Genomic DNA, 20,152 nt, shown 5'->3' with positions numbered 1-20,152 from the left:
TAGTGTCGATTCTTTCAAGAAAGATGCTAATTTTTTAACAGCTGAGTCATATTGTCTAATGGTTGACTCTCTCTTATCTGATTCTAGAAGAGAATATTCTGTGGATCAATATTAGCATCTTTATTAGCCGCAAACTTCATGAAGTCCATAAAGTTAGGGTCTGGAGAATTCTGAGGAAGCGAACACAGTCCTCATTTGTACTGATTGTGATAGCTTGGGATTGGGGATCTGTTGAGGTCGGAGGCCCAATTCCAGAAGAAGAGGTACCAGTTGTTCTTGGGCCAGTCCGGTGCAATCAGAGCTACTATCCCTTTGAAAGACCTTAGTTTGCTTAGGACTTTCAAGAGAAGATTCACTGGAGGAAAAACATAAATTCTTCTCCACTGATTCCAGTCCAACGACAGCGTCCGTGGCATAAGCCAGAGGGTCCAGGTTGGGGGCCACATAGCAAGGGAGCTTGTGGTTCGCTTGTGAGGCGAAGAGATCCACTTGGAGACCTGGGACTCTCAGGCTTATCCACTGGAATGACCCGTCGTCTAGAGACCATTCTGATTCCAGAGGAACTGACCGGGACAGGGCGTCGCTATCACATTTCTTACTCCTGCCAGGTGAGTGGCAGACAGATGCCATTTGTGTTTGTTTGCTAGGGCAAAGATGGCTATCATGACATGATTCACATGCTTGGATTTGGACCCTCCTCTGTTGATGCAATGAACTACCACTGCCCACTGTCCCCAAAACTAGCCTTAGATGGAGACTTCTTCGGGGAAGCAGTCTCTTCAAGGTAAGAAATACTGCCATTGCTTCCAGAACGTTTATGTGGAGCTGGCGAAATTGAACTGACCAAGTCCCCTGAACCTGTTTGAACTGAGAGTATCCCCCCACCCGGACAGGGAGGCGTCCGTGTGAATGGTTAACACTGGAAGGGATATTGAAGGGGTAACCTTCTGGTGGCTAAGTTCTTTACTTTTGACCAAGGACGGAGTTGATTGCGGAGGATCTGTGGGATTACTGACAACTTGTCTCGAGATTTGGTGTTTGCTCTTGATCGCCAAAATTCGATTTAAATCTTTCAGCCTTGCTTTCAGGAGGATATCTGTTTACCGAAGCAAACTGAAGGGACCCTAGGATTCTCTCCTGGTTTCTCCTTGATGTTTGTTTGCATTTGAGAAATTGAACCTGACAGATTTTGCTATTTCCTTCCGTTTGGCCACTGGAATTGACAGATTGTGGGAAGACAAATCCCATTGGATTCCCAGCCACTGAAAACGAGGACTCGGGGTAAGTCTGGATTTCGTTTTGTTTATCTGGAACCCCAGATGTTCCAGAAAGTGAACTACCTTTTGGTGGCTTTGAGACATTCCTCGACGGTTGGTGCCCAGATCAACCAATCGTCGAGGTATGCTGCTACCATGATTCCCTGAGCTCTCAATTGCTGTACAACCACTTCTGCTATTTTTGTGAATACCCTGGGGGCTACATTCAGACCGAAGGGCATCACTTTGAATGAGAATGTTTGATTTCCTAGCCTGAAACCTAGGAATGGGCGGAAGTGCCTGGCTATAGGGATATGATAGTATGCGTCTGTAAGATCGATGGAGCATGTGACGGCTCCACGCGGGAAGTAAGGTCCTTACTTGCGAGAGGGTAAGCATCTTGAACTTGTCGCAACGAATGAAAGAGTTTAGCTTTGACAAGTCTAAGATTACCCTTCTTTTTGTTGAGCCTTTCTTTGGCACGCTGAATAAGCGACCTTGAAATTTTAGATGCTTGACTCTCGCAATAGCTCCTTTCTGAAGGAGTTCTTCCGCGTAATCTGTCAATTCCTCTGATGGTATCTGGTGGAATGATTTGATTGGAGGCGGATCTTTGATCCAACTCCAACCCAATCCTTTGGACACTATGCTCTGTGCCCAATTGCTGAACCCCCACCTGTGGCGGAAGAGGAACAGCCTCCCTCCTACCTGGGGAGCCTCATTGTTGATGGGCGGGTTGACCACCACGCCCTCCTCTGAACTGCCTGCTCCTTGTCGCCCTTCCTGCGCCACGCTGGCGAAAGTAACCTCTCGCCCTACCTCTCGGTTGTTTGTAGCCTTGAGCCTCATATGTAGGGTTGAAGGCCGGCGAGATTGCGTAGGAGGTGGACGGCTGTGATTGAGGGGACAACAGGAGGATGGGCTGGTTCTGTTTCGAACTAGCAGGTTGTCCTTGTTGGGTAACCGGGACGGCCTGCACAAATTGCTGCTGTTGCTGGTGTTTCTGATACGGCTGGAACCTCTTACCAGCCTTCTTTGGTTTCTTACCAGCAGTGGGGACGGATTCTTGTTTCCTCTTTGAAGAAATACCCCCACCCATAGCTCTAAGGCTCTGGTTGAGCCTAGCAGCCTCGTGGTGCACTTCATTAACAGCGGACTCTGGGAAGAGATCCGCTCCCCACATGCTAGAAGCCAAGAGTCTATTCGGCTCGTGCCTAATAGTACACTCCTGCAGAACGTGCTTTCGGCAATTCCTCCTAGCTTGGAAGAAGTCGAAAGCATCTGTTAGGACCGTCTGGAACTGAGATTTTGCCAAAATCTTGAACAGCGGTTCCGTGGCATAAGAAAGAGCAGCCATTTCCGTAATTATAAGGGAATTGAGGGACCTGCCAAACCTGGTTCGCGCATCAAACTCTGCCTGAATTAGGGAATCCGGCAGCCTTGGCAGCTTCTCGCCGAACTGGTCATGGCAGTCAGTCCGGGTTTTTTGAGCTTACCAAGCGTGAACGTAGCTGGCAAGTTCTCCGACAATTCTCCGAAAGCCGGGAAGAGCGAGAGAAGTAGACTCCGCCTCCCTCAACTGTGGGATGGGCTCATCCTTGAGGACTGCCTGAAGGTCTTCTCTACTATTTTCGTGGCGAACGGAAGAGAAGCCTCCTCTTCCGTCGCGAAAATAGTAAAGGGACTCTTATAGGCCTGGAGTTTAGTGTTCGTGCACTCCCAGTCCTCAAGGCAGTGAACCCATTCCCGCTGGGCATGATCTCTACTGTATAGGACAGACTCTCTAGAGATCTTGTCTTCCCTAGTCAGAGCCGTTACAGTCAGCCTAGCATAACCGATGAAAGGCTGCGTCAGACCCGGAGGGTAAAACTCGAAGTCCTCAATCCTCCGAGTTCCACACTCCGGGATAGAGATCATCCCATCCTTAAAAGGAGCGTAGGCAGCTACTCTCCATGGGTTCTCCATGGAGAAAGCTGGCAGAGAGTCGTATGGCGGGAGTTGGAGAATGCCAGTGCTTGGCACTGGGGAGACTGGAAGAGGAACCTGAGATAGCCCGGCTACTCGGTCCTCATTCTCTCTAACCCTGTTAGAGAGATCTTGTATAGACTGGCCTGATTGAGACAGAGTGCTCGACAATTGTGCGAACATCTGCTCGAATCTCGTCCCCAGGGCGGAGACTGCGAGCCAACCAGCTCGCCCACCTGTTGCATCACCACTGCTGAGAAAGCAGTGGGATCAAAGGTGCTAGGCCCTGCTCCTCCTACCGGCGTTGCCGGAGTGGAAGCGGTGGAGGCGGGAGAAGGCACTGGCTCGGCGGGTTTGCCTTGGGAGCGCGAGCCTTATCCTTAGAAGCCTTGCTTCTAGAGCTCTTCGAGTGAGAAGAGCTCGGCTTAGCTTTCACCGCGTCGGCGTAGGAAGTCGAAGACTTCCTAGCCGAAGAAGACGAAGACGACTTCCTAGAAGTTGTCTTAGCTAGAGTCTTCGGTTCTCTCTGTCCCTTCACCTTTGGGGGTACAGAGAGAGCGGGAGAGCGGGTAGGGATCTCAGATCCCACAAAGCCTTGGAAAGAAGCGCTCGAAGAAGGGACAGGAGAAGATCCAGGAGCACCCAAGGAAAGACCTTGGGCGCCGACACACCTACCTCAACCAACAAATCCTCTACCCCTACCGCCATGGGCTCGATGTTTAGGTCCAGGGCAGCGACGTCCGGGACCGACTCCTGGGAAGCTACGACCCCACAAAGGATTGCTGGAGGTCTTGCTGGATGGAGGCTATCAGAGGGGCTGCGGACAAGGGGTCAACATACCCAGTTGACTTGCCCGCAGGGAAGATCTGGACGGCCAGCTTCTTGTCAAGAATGTATGGCTGGCCTTTGGCGGCGTTCTTCCCGAAGCCGCCCACCCACGCTTTCAGGGTGGCGAGGGCGACTTCCCTCACACCAGTAGCCTGAAAGAAAGGGCGAGATGAGCTTCTAGTGGCGGAACGGGGTTAACCAAACTTATGACTAAGAGTTGTTAGTAAATGATAAGGAAGCCTATAATGGACTTACCCCATCTCCCCAGCTGACCGACTAGGTCGTAGCAGATGGCGCAGGCTTCTGGGTGCCAGACGATCATCTCGTTTATGACGTGGCACAGGGGGCGTGAGACCTGCACTCATCGTGGCCGCAGGGGTCGTACAACGTCGCGTTGCAACGCTGGGACCTGACAGTTGGTAGCCTGTAAGTGGAAAGATACATGAGTACAGGAAAACACTTACAGTCTAACAAAGATGCTCCGCTGGTGCCGGAGCGATAAAGTTAGATTTAAACCAGAGCCCCGCCATAATACTGTAAGGTAACCAGGTTGGTTGGGTGCCCTAGGCTATAGCTCCGCTGATGGCGGGGACACAAAAGGAAACCAACCAGGAGTGGTGGTAAATGGAAACCACGACGGAAAATGGCGGGGATGGTAGATATATAATAATAAAATTACACAATCATGTAAAATTAGGTATATCCTTAAAATAACAATAATACAAACCTCTCTCCACCCGTCTACTAGAAGAGTGCACGGGTAAGAAGCAAGCTCCCTTCCGGTAGCGGGGGAGAGATGTAAGGATATAGTAGGCAAGCAACCAACCACTAGTAGTCCCCACCCCGCCCGGAAGCTGGCGGAGCCAGTAATCTATAAACAAAGGAAAAAAAATGGTGGCGGCTGCGACGGAAGGCTCCTTTCGTTTATAGCGAGGGAAGGTGGCTGAGCAACTGGGGAGGGGGGGCCTCGGTGGAGGAAGGTCCCTCGGCGTAACACGGCGGGAGAGAGAGAGGGAGGGGGGAGGGATGGCCTACTCCTCCCCGCCTCACCGACTACCCGCTCGGAGACCCGGTACCTCATGAGTGGTCGCCCTATACCCCCCGCTGGGAGGGAAGCCCCATGGCCCACCTCAGAGAGGGGAGAGAGAGAAGGCGGGACTGAGGTTGTCATGACAACCAAGGGGTCCCCCAGCCCCTCCCTATACCAGAAAGGGAGGGCAGGGGCAGGGTAAGGTGCGATGGAACACGTGACCGCAAGTGGCCTAGGCCGCGAGCAACACAACCGTGAGAGGGCCACGTGAACCAGGCTGTACCAATACAAGGAACATGCACCTAGGCTAGCCTAACACCCTAAATATAATAAATATATACATCGAAAAGATGGAAAAGACACTTTTAGTAAAAGAGAAAGAAGCCCAGGAGGAGGCAGACTGTTCCAAGAAACAGAAGCCTACTCGGAGCCAGCGAAAGCCGATGAAGAGCAAGAGCCGGGATGCTGGGCCGGAATAATAATAATAGCCCTAAATACCAAACTAAGAGATATGGTAGGAGGGCTAAACTAGCTAAAACTCGATGTAAAAGACAATGAACGTAATATAGTAAGCCCATAAGTATAAGAAGTCCCAGTATGGAGGACCGGGAATTCTTAACGAGGCAGCATGGCGCCACCACGAGACAACCGGGGAACCGTATATGACCTATTTAAGAGGAAAATACTGGTACCCGGAAGATAAAATGTGGTAAAACATTACTTATGAGTTACTTAACTTAGCCGTTGCAATAGCAGAGCGTTCCATGTTGGTGAATAAGATAAATCCCGGAATTAGCACAGCACAGAAAATAATGCGTCTTGACGCTAGCGCTAAAAATTAAGGATGTCCGCTAGGGGCGCTGCTGTCCGTGGCGTCCTCTAGTAGTAGTAGTAGCGGCTGCATCGCCCGTTGGTATCAGCTCTCTCTTAAGGGGATTCTGATTGGAAGTTCTAATTGGTGATTGTCTCGTGGTAGTGTTCCCCACTCGCCCCTATTACCATACCGACACTTCTTTTTAAGAGTGAGCGAGTCAGTTTTACTGACATTTTCTTAATTTTGTTTTTCTCTGGTAATTTTAGATTAATTTTACCTAGAAAGAATGATATTAAGGATCCTTTCATAGGCCGACACGAGCTGAGCCCAGAAAAGACGCCAGAGCAAGACAGTCCAATTAAACACTGTCATTGTCTGATGAGGAGAAGGAGTAGGCCTCCAATCTGGCGCAGATGCGCTAGAGGCGAATGAATCAGGCAAATAAAGTGTCCGAGGTGGACATCGCCAGTTTTCATCGAGACTCTTAACAAGCTCGAATCTCCAGCCAGGGGCGAGGCGCCAGCCAGGGGCGAGGCGCCAGACAGGCGCAAGGCGCCAGCCAGGCGCCAGCCAGGCGCCAGCCAGGCGCAAGCCAGGCTCTGGGCTTCATCTAGAAGAGATCTGTTGCAAAGAAAGCCCTGGTCTTCTTTGGAAGAGTGGAATCTCTAAAGCACTTCTTGAGTAACTTGACGTTTCCTTCAAACAGCTAAGAATTAAAAGCGCTTGAAGTGCGAGCTTTTAACAATTCTTGTTCTTTCCATAACAATATGTCGTGAGAGTCATATTAGCTGTATAACGGGAGATGCAACTCTGTGTTGACTTCTCTTTGCACGAAGGAGATCAAGTGGGCCGATGAGAGATCCTTCTCTCTTTGTTATACGTGTCCACAGATGCGTTGCTGGGATAGGGAGCCGACACTGATCCTTAACTAGTGAATTAAAATTTTTTATTTTTTATTTTTTATTTTTTATTTTTTATTTTTAACATAAGTGTATTATTTTCTGGGTTATTTGAAATGAGTTTGGGGATAGATCTTTTCAAAATAAGCACAACCCTCGTGTTAAGATCAGGTGATCGGGATCGGTGTTGTGCTCCTTAAATTATGCCAATAGGCATTGGTGTATTGTCATGTAAGTGGATAAGACCCCATTGACAAATGACCACTAGATTCTGTCAAGTAAGTGGATAAGACCCCATTGACAGATCTACAAGAACTCTTAGCCATAGGTCACATCCTCGCTGAGGCTCTTGAGACGAAGCAGACTACTAGCAATAGCTAGAAGTCGACCCTTCGTCTAAAACACATAGTAACCAAGGTTTTATTTATTTATTACCTACAACGTATGTTGTTTACCTGTCTATTCAGTAATAGCTGTCTTTTACCCTCCACCAATGGTGTGAATCAGCTATGTATATATCTGACAGGTAAGTTGAATGTATAAAAATGATATTGTTATGATACAATAAAGTTTTATACATACTTACCTGGCAGATATATACAATTAAATGGCCCACCCAGCCTCCCCTCAGGAGACAGCTGGAAGAAAAATTATGAATTAGAAAACGGGTATGGTTCCTATTCCCGCCACCCAGCGGCGGGGGGGTAGATCACCTGACCTACCTGCCGCGTGTGCCGCGAAATTCGAATTTCTGTCGGACGACGGAGTAATAGCTATGTATATATCTGCCAGGTAAGTATGTATAAAACTTTATTGTATCATAACAATATCATTTTGTAAGTCAACGTAAAATACGTTCAGTCGGCACACGAGAGACAAAAAATGTCAACGTAAAATACGTCCAGTTGGCAGTAAAGGGTTAAAGAGTATGAAGCTGGCATGTGGTTGAGTGTGATCGCTAAGGAATACGGCCGAAATCCGTCAACGATAGGCACCATTCTTAAGCAGAAGGAAGCCATCAAAGCAGTTACACCTTCCAAGGGAGTGACTATTTTGTCCAACAAGAGGAGCCACATGCATGATGAGATGGAGAAGCTGCTTCTTCTATGGTTTGAGGACAAAGAAATCACTGGCGATACGATAACCAAGACGGCAATATGCCAGAAGGCCAGCACTATTTTCGCTGATCTGATTGCCCAGGCCGAAGACGACGGAGAAGGGACATCGACGGCAACCCCAGACTTCAGGGCTTCTCGGGGGTGGTTCAATAAATTCCGTAAACGGACTGGCATCCATTCGGTGGTAAAGAAATTGAAATTTTGTTTAAAAAAAAAAAAAAAAATTCAAGTTTTTGTAAAGTTAAGTGTTAATGCTTTCTGCCATTTGTTAATGTGTTTCTTAAAGTTAAGTGTTAATGTTTTCTGCCATTTTTTAATGTGTTTCGAAAAGTTAAGCGTTCATGTTTTCTGCCATTTGTCCTCCTCTTCTGTCGCCACTTTCGGAGATCGCCTCACTTGAAAGGTAAAGTTCCACATTTTACTACACATGTACGTACATGTACGTACAGTATTTCTTGTGCCCTGTACACTAATAAACTTTATTTACAGGTAATCACAGTTACGTTAGGTATTGAATGGTCCAAATTGCTGAATTTCATTGTTAATGGTCAATTTAGCTTTATTATAAAATTTACTGGGGTGTTTTTGTAGGGCTTGGAACGAATTAGGCAATTTACTTGTAAAATGTGGTTCAAGATATGAAAAAAATCAGGTTACGAAGGGCGCTTCGGAACGGATTAATTTCTTATCCTGAGGTACTACTGTATGTGAATAATGGATTCATATGAAAAACTGATGGTTTTCCAGTAAAACACATTTTTGTACAAACTCAAGCATCTTCTTCAGTGCCTCCCTCCCTTCACTTTACTTTTCCGAATGGAGGTTGGCACAGAGGAGTGGGAAAAGTGTTGTCTAGCAGGGCCGTTGGGCCAGCCTCATGCATATGAAGTTGGGCTTTCTTCTTTCAAGTTATTTCAAGCTAGTACAGCCAGATCCATTTCTCGAAAACAGCTTTTTGAACCAAATGATTGTATTAAAATTAAGTAAGCTTACCAATACTGATGTCTAGTTCAGGTTTTAGTGTGAAAGTAAATAAAAACCAGTAATATTAGATATTGTATTTCAGTAGATATTTGTTTCATCAACAGTTCCAGATGTTTACATATTAAAATTATATAATTCAAACATTTTCCTTCAGATATGTGTTGATGGAGTACCAATTACCACACAAGAAGAAGACATAGTAGGCCTAATGTCAACGTCAGGATCCTCCAGCTATTCTCCAGAGCTCTTATCATCACTGTCTTCATTCTCTCCTTTCTGCTCTCCTGTTAACTTCTTGACTGTACCAGATATTCCTTCCCAGCCTCTTATTGATCCTAGTCAAGAAGATTCTATGCAAGACCTGAATGATTCCATCACAACCACCCAGCTTAAGCCAGGAGCCTCTGTCTTCATCAGTAAAAAGTACTGGTCCAGGTTCGTGTTATACGTATATGTTTAGATATGTAAGCGAATACCACAGGAAAATGATAGTCAGAAATCCAAGTGCTTTTTTCTTTACTAAGACATTGTCAAGGAACGAATGTCTTAGTAAAGACAAAAGCGCTTGGATTTCTGAATATCATTTTCCTGTGGTATTTGCTTATTTAATGAAGTCGCGTGCATCTACTGTGATTTTTTAAGCGTATATTTATGTATTTATATTGGAATTGGGAGTGGTATTTTTGGCATTACATAATTTTTTTTTCCTGTGTTCACATATATTTTTCATAAGTCTGAAACTTCCCATATTTTAGACATGATATTCAAGACTATTTTATTAGTAGCCTCTGCATTTTTAGTCTATTGTGCTCCTTTGATTATTATATGACCTTAGACAAGATCATGTGCATGTGCTACTGTCCTAAAATGCCATATTTGGTTCTTGGCATAATGTTAGTTATATTTTGCCACCGCCTTCCCATTTTTGGGTAAATTTCTTTAACAATTTAGCAAAAGAGAATGTATTTTTTTTTTATCATACCGTACATTTATCTGTAGTCAAAAGGTAATAGTATTGAATATAATGGAATCACAGTTTTGAAGAAAATAGTACAATTTCCAGGGAGGGTTAAAACATTTCTCTTCAATGTTAGAGGAAACAGGATGCTTCCAAATAGAAGGCTGTGATTCATACTTAGCTCTTTGAACTTGTGGTTTTGTTACCTTCATGTGTTCAGTTTTCTTATTGTAATTTTTGGATAATACTAGCTGCTTTGTATTTTTAAGATAGATGTTCATTAAGTTGTGAATTGTGGGTGTCAATCTTTGCACTTATGAAGTAGATATATATGTCCATTTATATAATGTCACATTTTGTAAAAGTTATATGAAAAATTTGCAGTTTGGAGATCGCATAGGCAAAAGAGGAGGCTATTGTTATTATTAGCCAGATAAATAAGTAAGAAGAAAACTAGACTTTGTCAGTTAATCAGATAATATGAATAGCCAAGAAATTTTGAGGGGATCTGAAAAATTTGTTTCACTGGAGAATTAATACTGAGTTGAGGTAGGATTTTCTTCAGGTTTTGTAGAGGCTATAATCTGCTGAAGTGCATTAATGTCCTTTTAGGTATGTTTCAATGAAATATCCATATTCTGAGCAAGTTATAAAAAAATGCTTTCATAGAAATTCACTCGAAAGGTGAAAATTTGGCGCGTAAGGATTAACTAGGGGTCCCTGTAAGGAGGTGTGATGATAACAGTTATTTATGTGCATGCCCTATTCTCAACATGTCTTAATGTTCTTAGCCTTCTTTCTATTTGATGTTGTAATTTATTAGCTAAACTTGGTGGTTGTCATAAAGTTAAAGCAGATGCACATTCCAGTTTTTTTTTTTCCTTACCAAGAGGCATGTTCATATTTTTCTTATAATAATTCCATAATTTTTCTTTATGTTAAGGAAAAAGCTGTTGCATCTCTTGTTTTCTACAGGTTCTTCTTTTGCATGTGACCAAGCTGCCTTAATGAAAGTGTGGAGTAAGTCTTGAAGGATTAAATTTCCATTTGCACTAACTTTTTTCAGAGGCACTAAAGAATGGCTTTCAATTGGCATGAATTCTGCTTTTTATTTTTTTGCTGCATGGTTAGTTTTTAAATTTTTTAAATGTATGTTATAAAACACCACAAGTGAGGAGAGCTTGATATTTTTCTTATTTACACAGAAATATAATAATTTTTTTTACTGTATTTGTCTTATTTTACACAAAAGTGTAAAATTTTTGGGGTTTCCATTTATCCTCATAGACCCATAATCATAACTAACCATAACTGTGCGGAATGCATCGTCACACATCTGTTTAAAACTTTTCAAAGAAAGATCCAGTGCCTCCAAATCCACAGGGTCCAAGATGCAATGCTTATTCATTCATCTGTGCACCCTGCTTCTGTCAAGAAGTGTTGTGTTAGTCCTAGGACCACCAAGTAGTGTCCGCTGTTTTTTCTTTCTGTTTTGAACCTTTCATAGACCGTCATTACTAGTACATTTTCAGCTTGCCCCCATTTTTGTAATGTGGTGGCCAGATGTTTTGCAATTGATTTTTAGTTGGCAAATATCTTGTGTTGTAGCATTGCAGTGAGTAGCCTGCTGCCTCTTCTGTTTTGTGTGTTTTTGGGGTTTTCTCTCTTTTGCCCTATAATTTTCTGTAAGTGAAGTGAAGGGGTTTCTTTAGAATTTACAGTATTGAGTCTAATTGTAGTATATTGTGTTCATTATGCCTTTAGTAGTACTTATGTTGGTAAGGATGGTAAGTCTTGAAGTATGTTTGTTATATCTAGAGAAGAACCCCAATTTGCAGTGCTTTTTGTGTAGGGGCCAGCTGTTTACCTGAATTGACTTGAAAGTTGTGTGAGGGTTGCTCCCCTATTAAGTGGTAGAAAAATTGCCAGCAGAACATCCACCTGCAACAGTCTGCTTCATCTGCTAGTGAGCCATTGGATTAATTTCATTGGGCTGAGACTCGATGACTGATAATTTTTAAAGCTGTGCAGATGAAGCTTTTACTACCTCCTCTATACCTCCTCCCAGTCCTTTGATGATGGCCACTCTTGACAGAGGCATTCTCCAGTCTGAACAGCCTCCTGTTTTGTTTGCCCAAAGGTTTGCTTCACCGGGTCATGACACCTGTTGCTTCTGCTCGATGAGGCTTTCATCGGATCCAGTATTGATTATCCATGAGGATTGGACTTTTACAGTTGGATCTGCTATTCTATGCAGAGGCCCATCTGCTTTATTCCCTTTGTCAGAGTGCAGTTCAGGCTGATTATTATTAATGGGTTTGTATATAAAAACAATATTTTGTCAAACTGGAGTTGGCACAGAGTAGCGAGAATTGCTGGCTCGTGGTCAGTGGAGTGTTAGCTGGGCATGCATAGTGCATGGTATGACTTTTCTCATTTTAACTCAGCTGGTGTGACTGGGTCCATTATGGGTGGGGAGGGGGATAAAGACTCATGGTGATTAATGGATTTGTGTGTTTTATTGTAAAAACATCATATCTCAGAGAGTTGCATTACTTAAATTTACTGCTTAAATAAAGTCATAGCTATGCCATTTTCATGGAAACTGGTTAAATTTCCCTTTGTACATTGCATATGTATTTATGTAGATGGTATTTATTTTAAAGGTTATAAAAGGAAATTAAATTTTTTTATTGAAGCTGTGGAAAAGGTGAATACTTGAGTGAACAAATTGAGTTTCTATCTTTGCCTTTGAAGGGAATTATGTAGATAACCTTCATCTCTTCAAAATGGTTCAAATGTCCAAAAATGTATATAACCTGTATAGTACTGTAGTTGTAAGTAAAGAACTTTCTTGCTAAGAATTCACATAAAATTATTTTCTCACTTAAAGCACGTTGCATGTGTGTTTTTTTTTCTTTTTTGTTTGCATTTACCAGGTGCTAATGTTTGATTTTGCAATAATTTACAGATTAGCAGTAATTTTTTAATATAATGATTTGAATCGAAATATATTATCTATATATTTTTTTGCCATTACCTTAGAAGTCTATGCACTGTTAGTGTTATCAACCATTGTTTTGAAGTGCTTTTTGATGTCCCAAGAAAATCATTTGTACTTCAAGGTTCATTATATCTCACAAGTTTTCCTCTCTCACAGCAAATGGACAGCAGCGCCGAAAATTACGCAAGAGGAGAACCAGACAGATTGCCATTGCTGAGCCTGACAAGGATTTCAAAGAAGAAGAACCTGTCCCTGATCCAACTACTAGAAATGCCTTATCAAATTCCTTGTCTTTGATGGATGGTATGATAAATTGCCCTGTTCAATCAGTCTTGTTAACAAATAGTTTATTATGGTGTAGAATTTTATTTGTAGCAGTTATAGATGTGATTAACTTTATATCATGAAAAGGGTGGTAGTGTTTTGGTGTATTTTGTCCTGCAGGAAAAGTTTTCACAAAAGTTTTCACTATTTTTTCAACATAAACATTAATCATAAATATCCATATTCCATGCAGACAAGACTCTACTTACATAAACTTGATTTGTCTTGAAGGAAAAAAGATCTTGCTTATACTCAGAACTCTCCAGTTTTCTGATTTGTCTGTGCTAACCTCAATCTGCAACATTGTTGGTGGAGGGCACAGAAAGTTTGTAATTAAGCTGTTTGGTCATGTTACTCAAGTGAAGATCACAACTGTCATAAGACTCAAAGATTTATTAGGTGATGCAGTTGGCCGTGACCTTGACCAAATGACTTGACAAGATGGTAACAAATGTTGGGGGCCTAAATGACTCCTAATCTCTGTTGATGTGCACCCATTGTTCCTGACTTGACTACATGCCCTTACTTGAAAATCTCAAAAAAAAAAAAACAAGATCAGGTACTTATGCAGATCCTGTTAACCCTCTTACGCCGAAGCCCTAAAAATCAAAACCTCTCCTGTATGCCGGGGCCGGTTTGGAGTGAGCGCTGAAGCGGAAAAAATAATTTTTTCAAAAAATCACAGCGCGCTTAGTTTTGAAGATTAAGAGTTCATTTTTGGCTCATTTGTTTTGTCATTGCCTGAAGTTTAGTATGCAACCATCAGAAATGAAAAATAATATCATTATCGTATGTAAATAATGCGATATATGGTAGCAAAAAAAAAAAATTCATACATAATTGTATTCAAATCACGCTGTGCAAAAAACGGTCAAAGCTAACGAGTTACTTTTTTTTTTTTGTATTGTACACTAAATTGCAATAATTTTGATATATAATACATTGTAAAACAATAAAAGCAACACCGGAAAAATATTATCACAAAATGATGTACGAATTTGTAATGCGCGGACGTAAAAAAATGTTATTTTCAAAAATTCACCGTAAATCTAAATATTGTTCTAGAGACTTCCAATTTATTTCAAAATGAAGACAAATGATTGAATATTACGATACTGTAAGAGTTTTAGATTAGAATTGCAGATTTCGACCATTTCGGACGAGTTAAAGTTGACCGAATGTCGAAATTTTTATATATATATTTTTTATATGCACATATTTTGAAGATGGGAAAAGCTACAACCTTCAATTATTTTATTTTGTATTCTTCATGAATTTGCGCACATTTTTATATATGAAACTATAAAACGGCTAATGTGAAAAGGAGCAAATATTAGGATAATGCGATGTACGCGTTTCGGAGACTTGCGGCCGCGAATCGGCGCGCGGAGGGAAGTTAAATATATTTTTCAAAAATTCACCGTAAATCACAATATTGTTCTAGAGACTTCAAATTTGTTTCAAAATGAAGATAAATGACTGAATATTACTTGGCCGTAAGAGTTTTAGCTTACAATTGCGTTTTTCAACTATTTCCGTAGAGTCAAATTTGACCGAACGTGGTTTTTTTTTCTATTTATCGTGATTTATATGCAAATATTTCGATAAAAGAGAAAAGCTACAACCTTCAATCATTTTTAGTTGTATTCTACATGAAATTGCGCACATTTTCATATATAAAACTTTATGTAACAGCTAATTTTAAATGGTGCAAACATTTCGACAATCGCACAAAAAAAATTCTGATTTTTTCGGAAGAGTTACCGCACGGACGTAAGGAAAATGTTTTTTTTTTTCATAAATTCACCATAAATTGAAATATTGTGCTAGAGACCTCCAAGTCATTGCAAAATGAAGTTAAATGATTGAATATTATTAGAATATAAGAGTTTTAGCTTACAATTGCGTTTTTCAACCATTTCGGTAGAGTCAAAGTTGACTGAAAGTTGAAATTTTTGCACTTAACGTTATTTATATGAAAATATTTCAAAACTGATAAAAACTACAACCATGGGTTGTTTTTATTTGTATTGTGCATGAAATTGCGCACATTTCCATATATAAAACTTTATGTAACGGCAAATTTAAAATGGTGCAAACATTAGGACAATCGCACGAAAAAATTTATCGGAAGAGTTACCGCGCGAACGTAAGGAAAAAGTTTTTTCATAAATTCACCATAAATCGAAATATTGTGCTAGAGACGTCCAATTTGTTGCAAAATGAAGGCAAATGATTGAATATTACTATAATATAAGAGTTTTAGCTTACAATTGCGTTTTTCGACCATTTCGGTAGTCAAAGTTGACCAAAGGTTGAAATTTTTGCACTTATCGTTATTTATATGAAAATATTTCAAAACTGATAAAAGCTACAATCATGAGTATTTTTTTGTTGTATTTTACATGAAATTGCACACATTTTCATATATAATACTTCATGTAAAGGATAATTTAAAATGGTGCAAAAATTATGTCAATGTGACGAAATAATTTTTGATATGTGTCACTGATACTTTTTAGTGCGATAAGAAAGAAATTCGCGCTTGCGCGCCTGCGTAGCGATTGTAAACAAAACAACGCCTTGATCCGTGAACTCCCAGCATCCCCCAAGGCGCGTGATTCAAAAGTTTTCGGCTGGTAGGCCTATAAGTATTTTTCCGCTAATTTTAAAAAAAACTTTTATGAGTCGACGTATGATACGTCCATTCGGCATACGGGAGACATTTTAAATACGTCCATTCGGCGTAAGAGGGTTAAGGGAGACAGATGGATGTTGGTTCCCTTCATAATGTACTCACTTTAATTCAATGCAGGTTAATATTTAAAAGAAAAGGTGATGTAAGTGTAAAAGGACATCTTAGCCTGAGGCGAGACTGGCGCAGTAAGTGATTTACAACAATACTATTTTGAGAGAGCACTTCCAAGATGTGAACTCTGCTTGAGAGATGTAACAGTTAGTTTTCTTCAGAATGAAGCTGCTGTAATTCAGAAAAATTTGACATGGAGGAAGGCATCTTATGAGTGATGGATTTTAATTAGCAAGTGAAGATTAATGGTTGGTGCATTGGAAAGATTATAGTACTGAGGAAGTTGGAGAGTTGTGGTGTCAAGAGGCTGGAAAACAATAAAATGTCAAGGGTTGGAGTGGTATATGCTTATGGCAAATGATGAGGAGTTTTTAGAAATTAGGTAAGAAATAACCAAGATGAAGACCAGTAATAGAACCCAGAGGATCTTGAAAAAAGGATGCAAAGGATGTAATTAACACTACCTTTAAGATTTATGAAAGGTTACCGAAATATGAAGTTGCTGTGAGAGCAACCATAACTCTTATGTTTACATTCTTACAGCTGGGCTCACACAGATAAAAGTTGATTTCCTTGATATGGAATAATTTTTCAGATATGCTAATAATATTTGTAAGGTAAAGATAGTTTTATTACCTTTATTATCAGTTTATTTCATAATGTGAATCTTTTCATGTATGTCGGTGGATATCGCACCCAAAGCCAAGGCTAGCCTACCAATAAACATCACTTAAAATTCAAGGTTTGATTTTTAGAATGGTAGTATGTATATGATGACCTCCAATTTTTATGGGTGAATTTTAAGATTTAAAGGTTGTCTTTTATGTAAAAATATACAGTAATTGATAACTAAAATAATATGGAAACACTTTTAGTTGTGGTATACCTTTGATTTTTGTGTATAAGATGTCTATACAGACCTCTTTACTTGAATAGATTTGATTTAGCTGAAGACTAGGTCTTCAATGCATCTTAAAAGGAGAGGAGCTACTGTATTTGGCCTATAGTACTATAATTCTAGGACATTCCCTTGATTGGATTGCATTTTTCCATTATTTATGCCGGACATGTGTAACTAAATGTTTATGGGTTGTTTGCTCATATATATTCTCCCAAGACATGAAGTTAAAATAGTTATAATTCATTCCTTCTTAGTCACTCTTGTGCTTTTTTCAATGAAATTGTCATATTTGTCACTAAATCCAAGCTTGTTAGATTTAGATAAATAGAAATATATTTGATTTGGAACAAAAACATTTTTAAAGATTCAAAACTTTTGACTAACATAGTGAGTTATTTTGTCTAATTCGTGGCAGTTGTCAAGTGATGTTTTGTTTTCAGGGGGTGAGAAGCAATAAGCAATACCAGTTTTTAAACTGTTCCAGTGACCTTATTTTTATAAATATTCATAAGCTATACATTGATATTATGTTTTGTGGACCAGCACTAGCAGTGTATTTTCATACTTTTTCAGAGTAGCCTGCTCTGAATAGCATTCTTTGTTAATCACATTTTCAGTTTCAGAGGTCCCCAGTATTTTTGTTCATAAAACATTACTGTTCTCAGGTGTGCCTAACCCACCACCACCAAGTTTAGCAACCGGGTCACTTTTTCTGCCCCTGAATACTGACACGGTTGCTCAGGCCATCACAACTCTCACGTGCCAAGACGAAATTAGGTAAGATTATGAGGGTTTTTTCAAGTGGGGGAAAAGGCATAGCATTTAGGTACTAAATTGATACAGAGTTATTCAACCAAGTGCTTCATGAATACAAGTAAGGTTACCAAATTATTTGACATATATAAGGTCAAGTTGATTATACGTAGTGACAGTGAACCTTACGTTATCTTCATAATTCATGTCATTATTTTGCTAATATTACTGTTGATTATTGAAAAAATTCTGTCTATTGATTTACTGTTTTTCTGAGTGTTTTTTTATTGAGGGATTATTAATGATCATGGAAAATATCAACTATTGAAGATATTACAGATACTATTAACTCATAAGTATGTCACAAGCCTTTTTCCATGACTTTGTCTTTCTTTTAAGGTTCAGTCATTCTTGAATTTATAAATGTCTTTGATTTATGCTTTAGGTACAGAAAATTACATAGACCATTGAAACTAAGTTTTAGGAAATTAACTAAATTTTATTAATGTTTTTGGTTATTTTCTGTTCTTGACATTTTTTGGAGTAAAAGTTTTCTCCATTTGACAATGTTGCATCAAATGAAGCTTTAGGATACTGTTTGGAAATTCTGAAGTTAGTATTTTGATGATGTATCAGAATATGTTTTGTTTTTTCAGTACTAATGTACCTGAGCAATCAGACAGATTGTTAGAAAGAATTCTCCAAGAAACAACAGAGCCTCCTATCTCATGCACAGATAATCTAGTCACTAGCAAACCAGATGAAGTGGTTGTGTCTGGTACTCCAACAGAAACTGATAAAGACAAGGGCACTGAAGATAGTTGTCAGTCCATTAGTGATGATATTGATAAAAGTTTGGAAGAGAGTCGAGATTCCAGTATCTTTGATGATAATTCAAAGGGATATTCTGGTCACACTTCAGACATTACTCCATCGGAAAGTGAAAGTGAAGGCAAGTGTGTGTGTTTTTTTTTTTTCCCTGAAAATTCAAAATGTTTAATGAATCGGTATTAGCTTTCAAGGGTACACCAGTTAATGGGAATTTTTGAATATTTAATTTGATGCACTGTAGTGGTCTTTAAGTGTGCTGTACTGTGTTATTGTTTACTGAATAACAAATTGTACCACTCACTTTTAGCTCATTTTGACTTTTAACTTGCTGGTGTAGGTAAATAGTAAATTATCTATTAACCCTTAAACGCCCAGCCAGTATTTCTGAAAGTGTCTCCCGTATCCCGGCGGCGTTCGCGAGTGAGCGCCGAAGCGGAAAAGAAGTTTTTTTTTAAATCACAGGACGCTTAATTTTCAAGATTAAGAGTTCATTTTTGGCTCCTTTTTTTTGTCATTGCCTGAAGTTTAGTATGCAACCATCGGAAATGAAAAAAATATCATTATCCTATATAAATACTGGAATGTATGACCGAGTGAAAAAAAAATTTCATATATAATTGTATACAAATCGCGCTGTTAGCAAAACGGTTAAAGCTAATGAGTTAATTATTTTTTCGTTGTATTGTACATTAAATTGCAATGATTTTGGTATATAACAAATTGTAAAACAATCAAAGCAACAAAGAGAAAATATTATCACAATATGATGCATGAATTCGTAGTGCGAGGACGTAAAAAAAAAAGCTGTTTTCAAAAATTCACCATAAATCAAAATATTGTGCTAGAGACTTCCCGTTTGTTGCAAAATAAAGGTAATTTATTGAATATTACTAGACGGTAAGTGTTGTAGCTTACAATTGCGTTTCTCGACCATTTCGGTAGAGTCAAAGTTGACCGAAGGTTGAAATTTTGGCACTTATCGTTATTTATATGAAAATATTTCAAAACTGATAAAAGCTACAACCATGGGTTGTTTTTTGTTCTACATGAAATTGCGCACATTTTCATATATAAAACATTATGTAACGGCTAATTTAAAATGGTGCAAACATTACGACAATCGGACAAAAAAATTTATGATTTTTTTGGAAGAGTTACCGCGCGGACGTAAGGAAATTTTTTTTTCCATAAATTCACCATAAATCAAAATATTGTGCTAGAGACTTCCAATTTGTTGCAAAATAAAGGTAAATGATTGAATATTACTAGAATGTAATAGTTTTAGCTTACAATTTCGTTTTTTTACCATCTCGGTTCAGTCAAAGTTGACCGAAGGTTGAAATTTTGGCACTTATTGTTATTCATGTGAGAATATTGCAAAACTAATAAAAGCTACATCCATGGTTTGTTCATTGATGTATTCTAAATGAAATTGTACACATTTTCATATATAAAACTTTATCTAATGGCTAATTTAAAATGGTGCAAACATTACAACAATCGGACAAAAAATTTATGATTTTTTTCGGAAGAGTTACCACGCAGACGTAAGGAAATGTTTTTTTTTTTTTTTATAAATTCACCATAAATCGAAATATTGTGCTAGAGACTTCTATTTTGTTGCAAAAAAAGGTAAATGATTGATTATTGCTAGAATGTAAGAGTTTTAGCTTGCAGT

The 20,152-nt window shown here is 39.7% G+C and overlaps 1 protein-coding gene across 1 annotated transcript in view; it reads left to right on the top strand.

Moving 5' to 3' along the window:
* Window positions 1-20,152, top strand: part of LOC135200804 (serine/threonine-protein kinase 11-interacting protein-like) — a 249,900-nt gene that overhangs the window by 60,941 nt on the left and 168,807 nt on the right. Inside the window, 5 exon segments of the mRNA XM_064229462.1 lie at window positions 9,049-9,261; window positions 9,263-9,323; window positions 13,013-13,159; window positions 17,556-17,667; window positions 18,300-18,595. Of these exon segments, the coding sequence (XP_064085532.1) occupies window positions 9,049-9,261; window positions 9,263-9,323; window positions 13,013-13,159; window positions 17,556-17,667; window positions 18,300-18,595 (829 nt within the window).

This window comes from Macrobrachium nipponense, chromosome 27, assembly GCF_015104395.2.
Source record: "Macrobrachium nipponense isolate FS-2020 chromosome 27, ASM1510439v2, whole genome shotgun sequence".
NCBI lineage: Eukaryota > Metazoa > Arthropoda > Malacostraca > Decapoda > Palaemonidae > Macrobrachium > Macrobrachium nipponense.
This window is presented reverse-complemented; position numbering and strand designations above follow the sequence as displayed.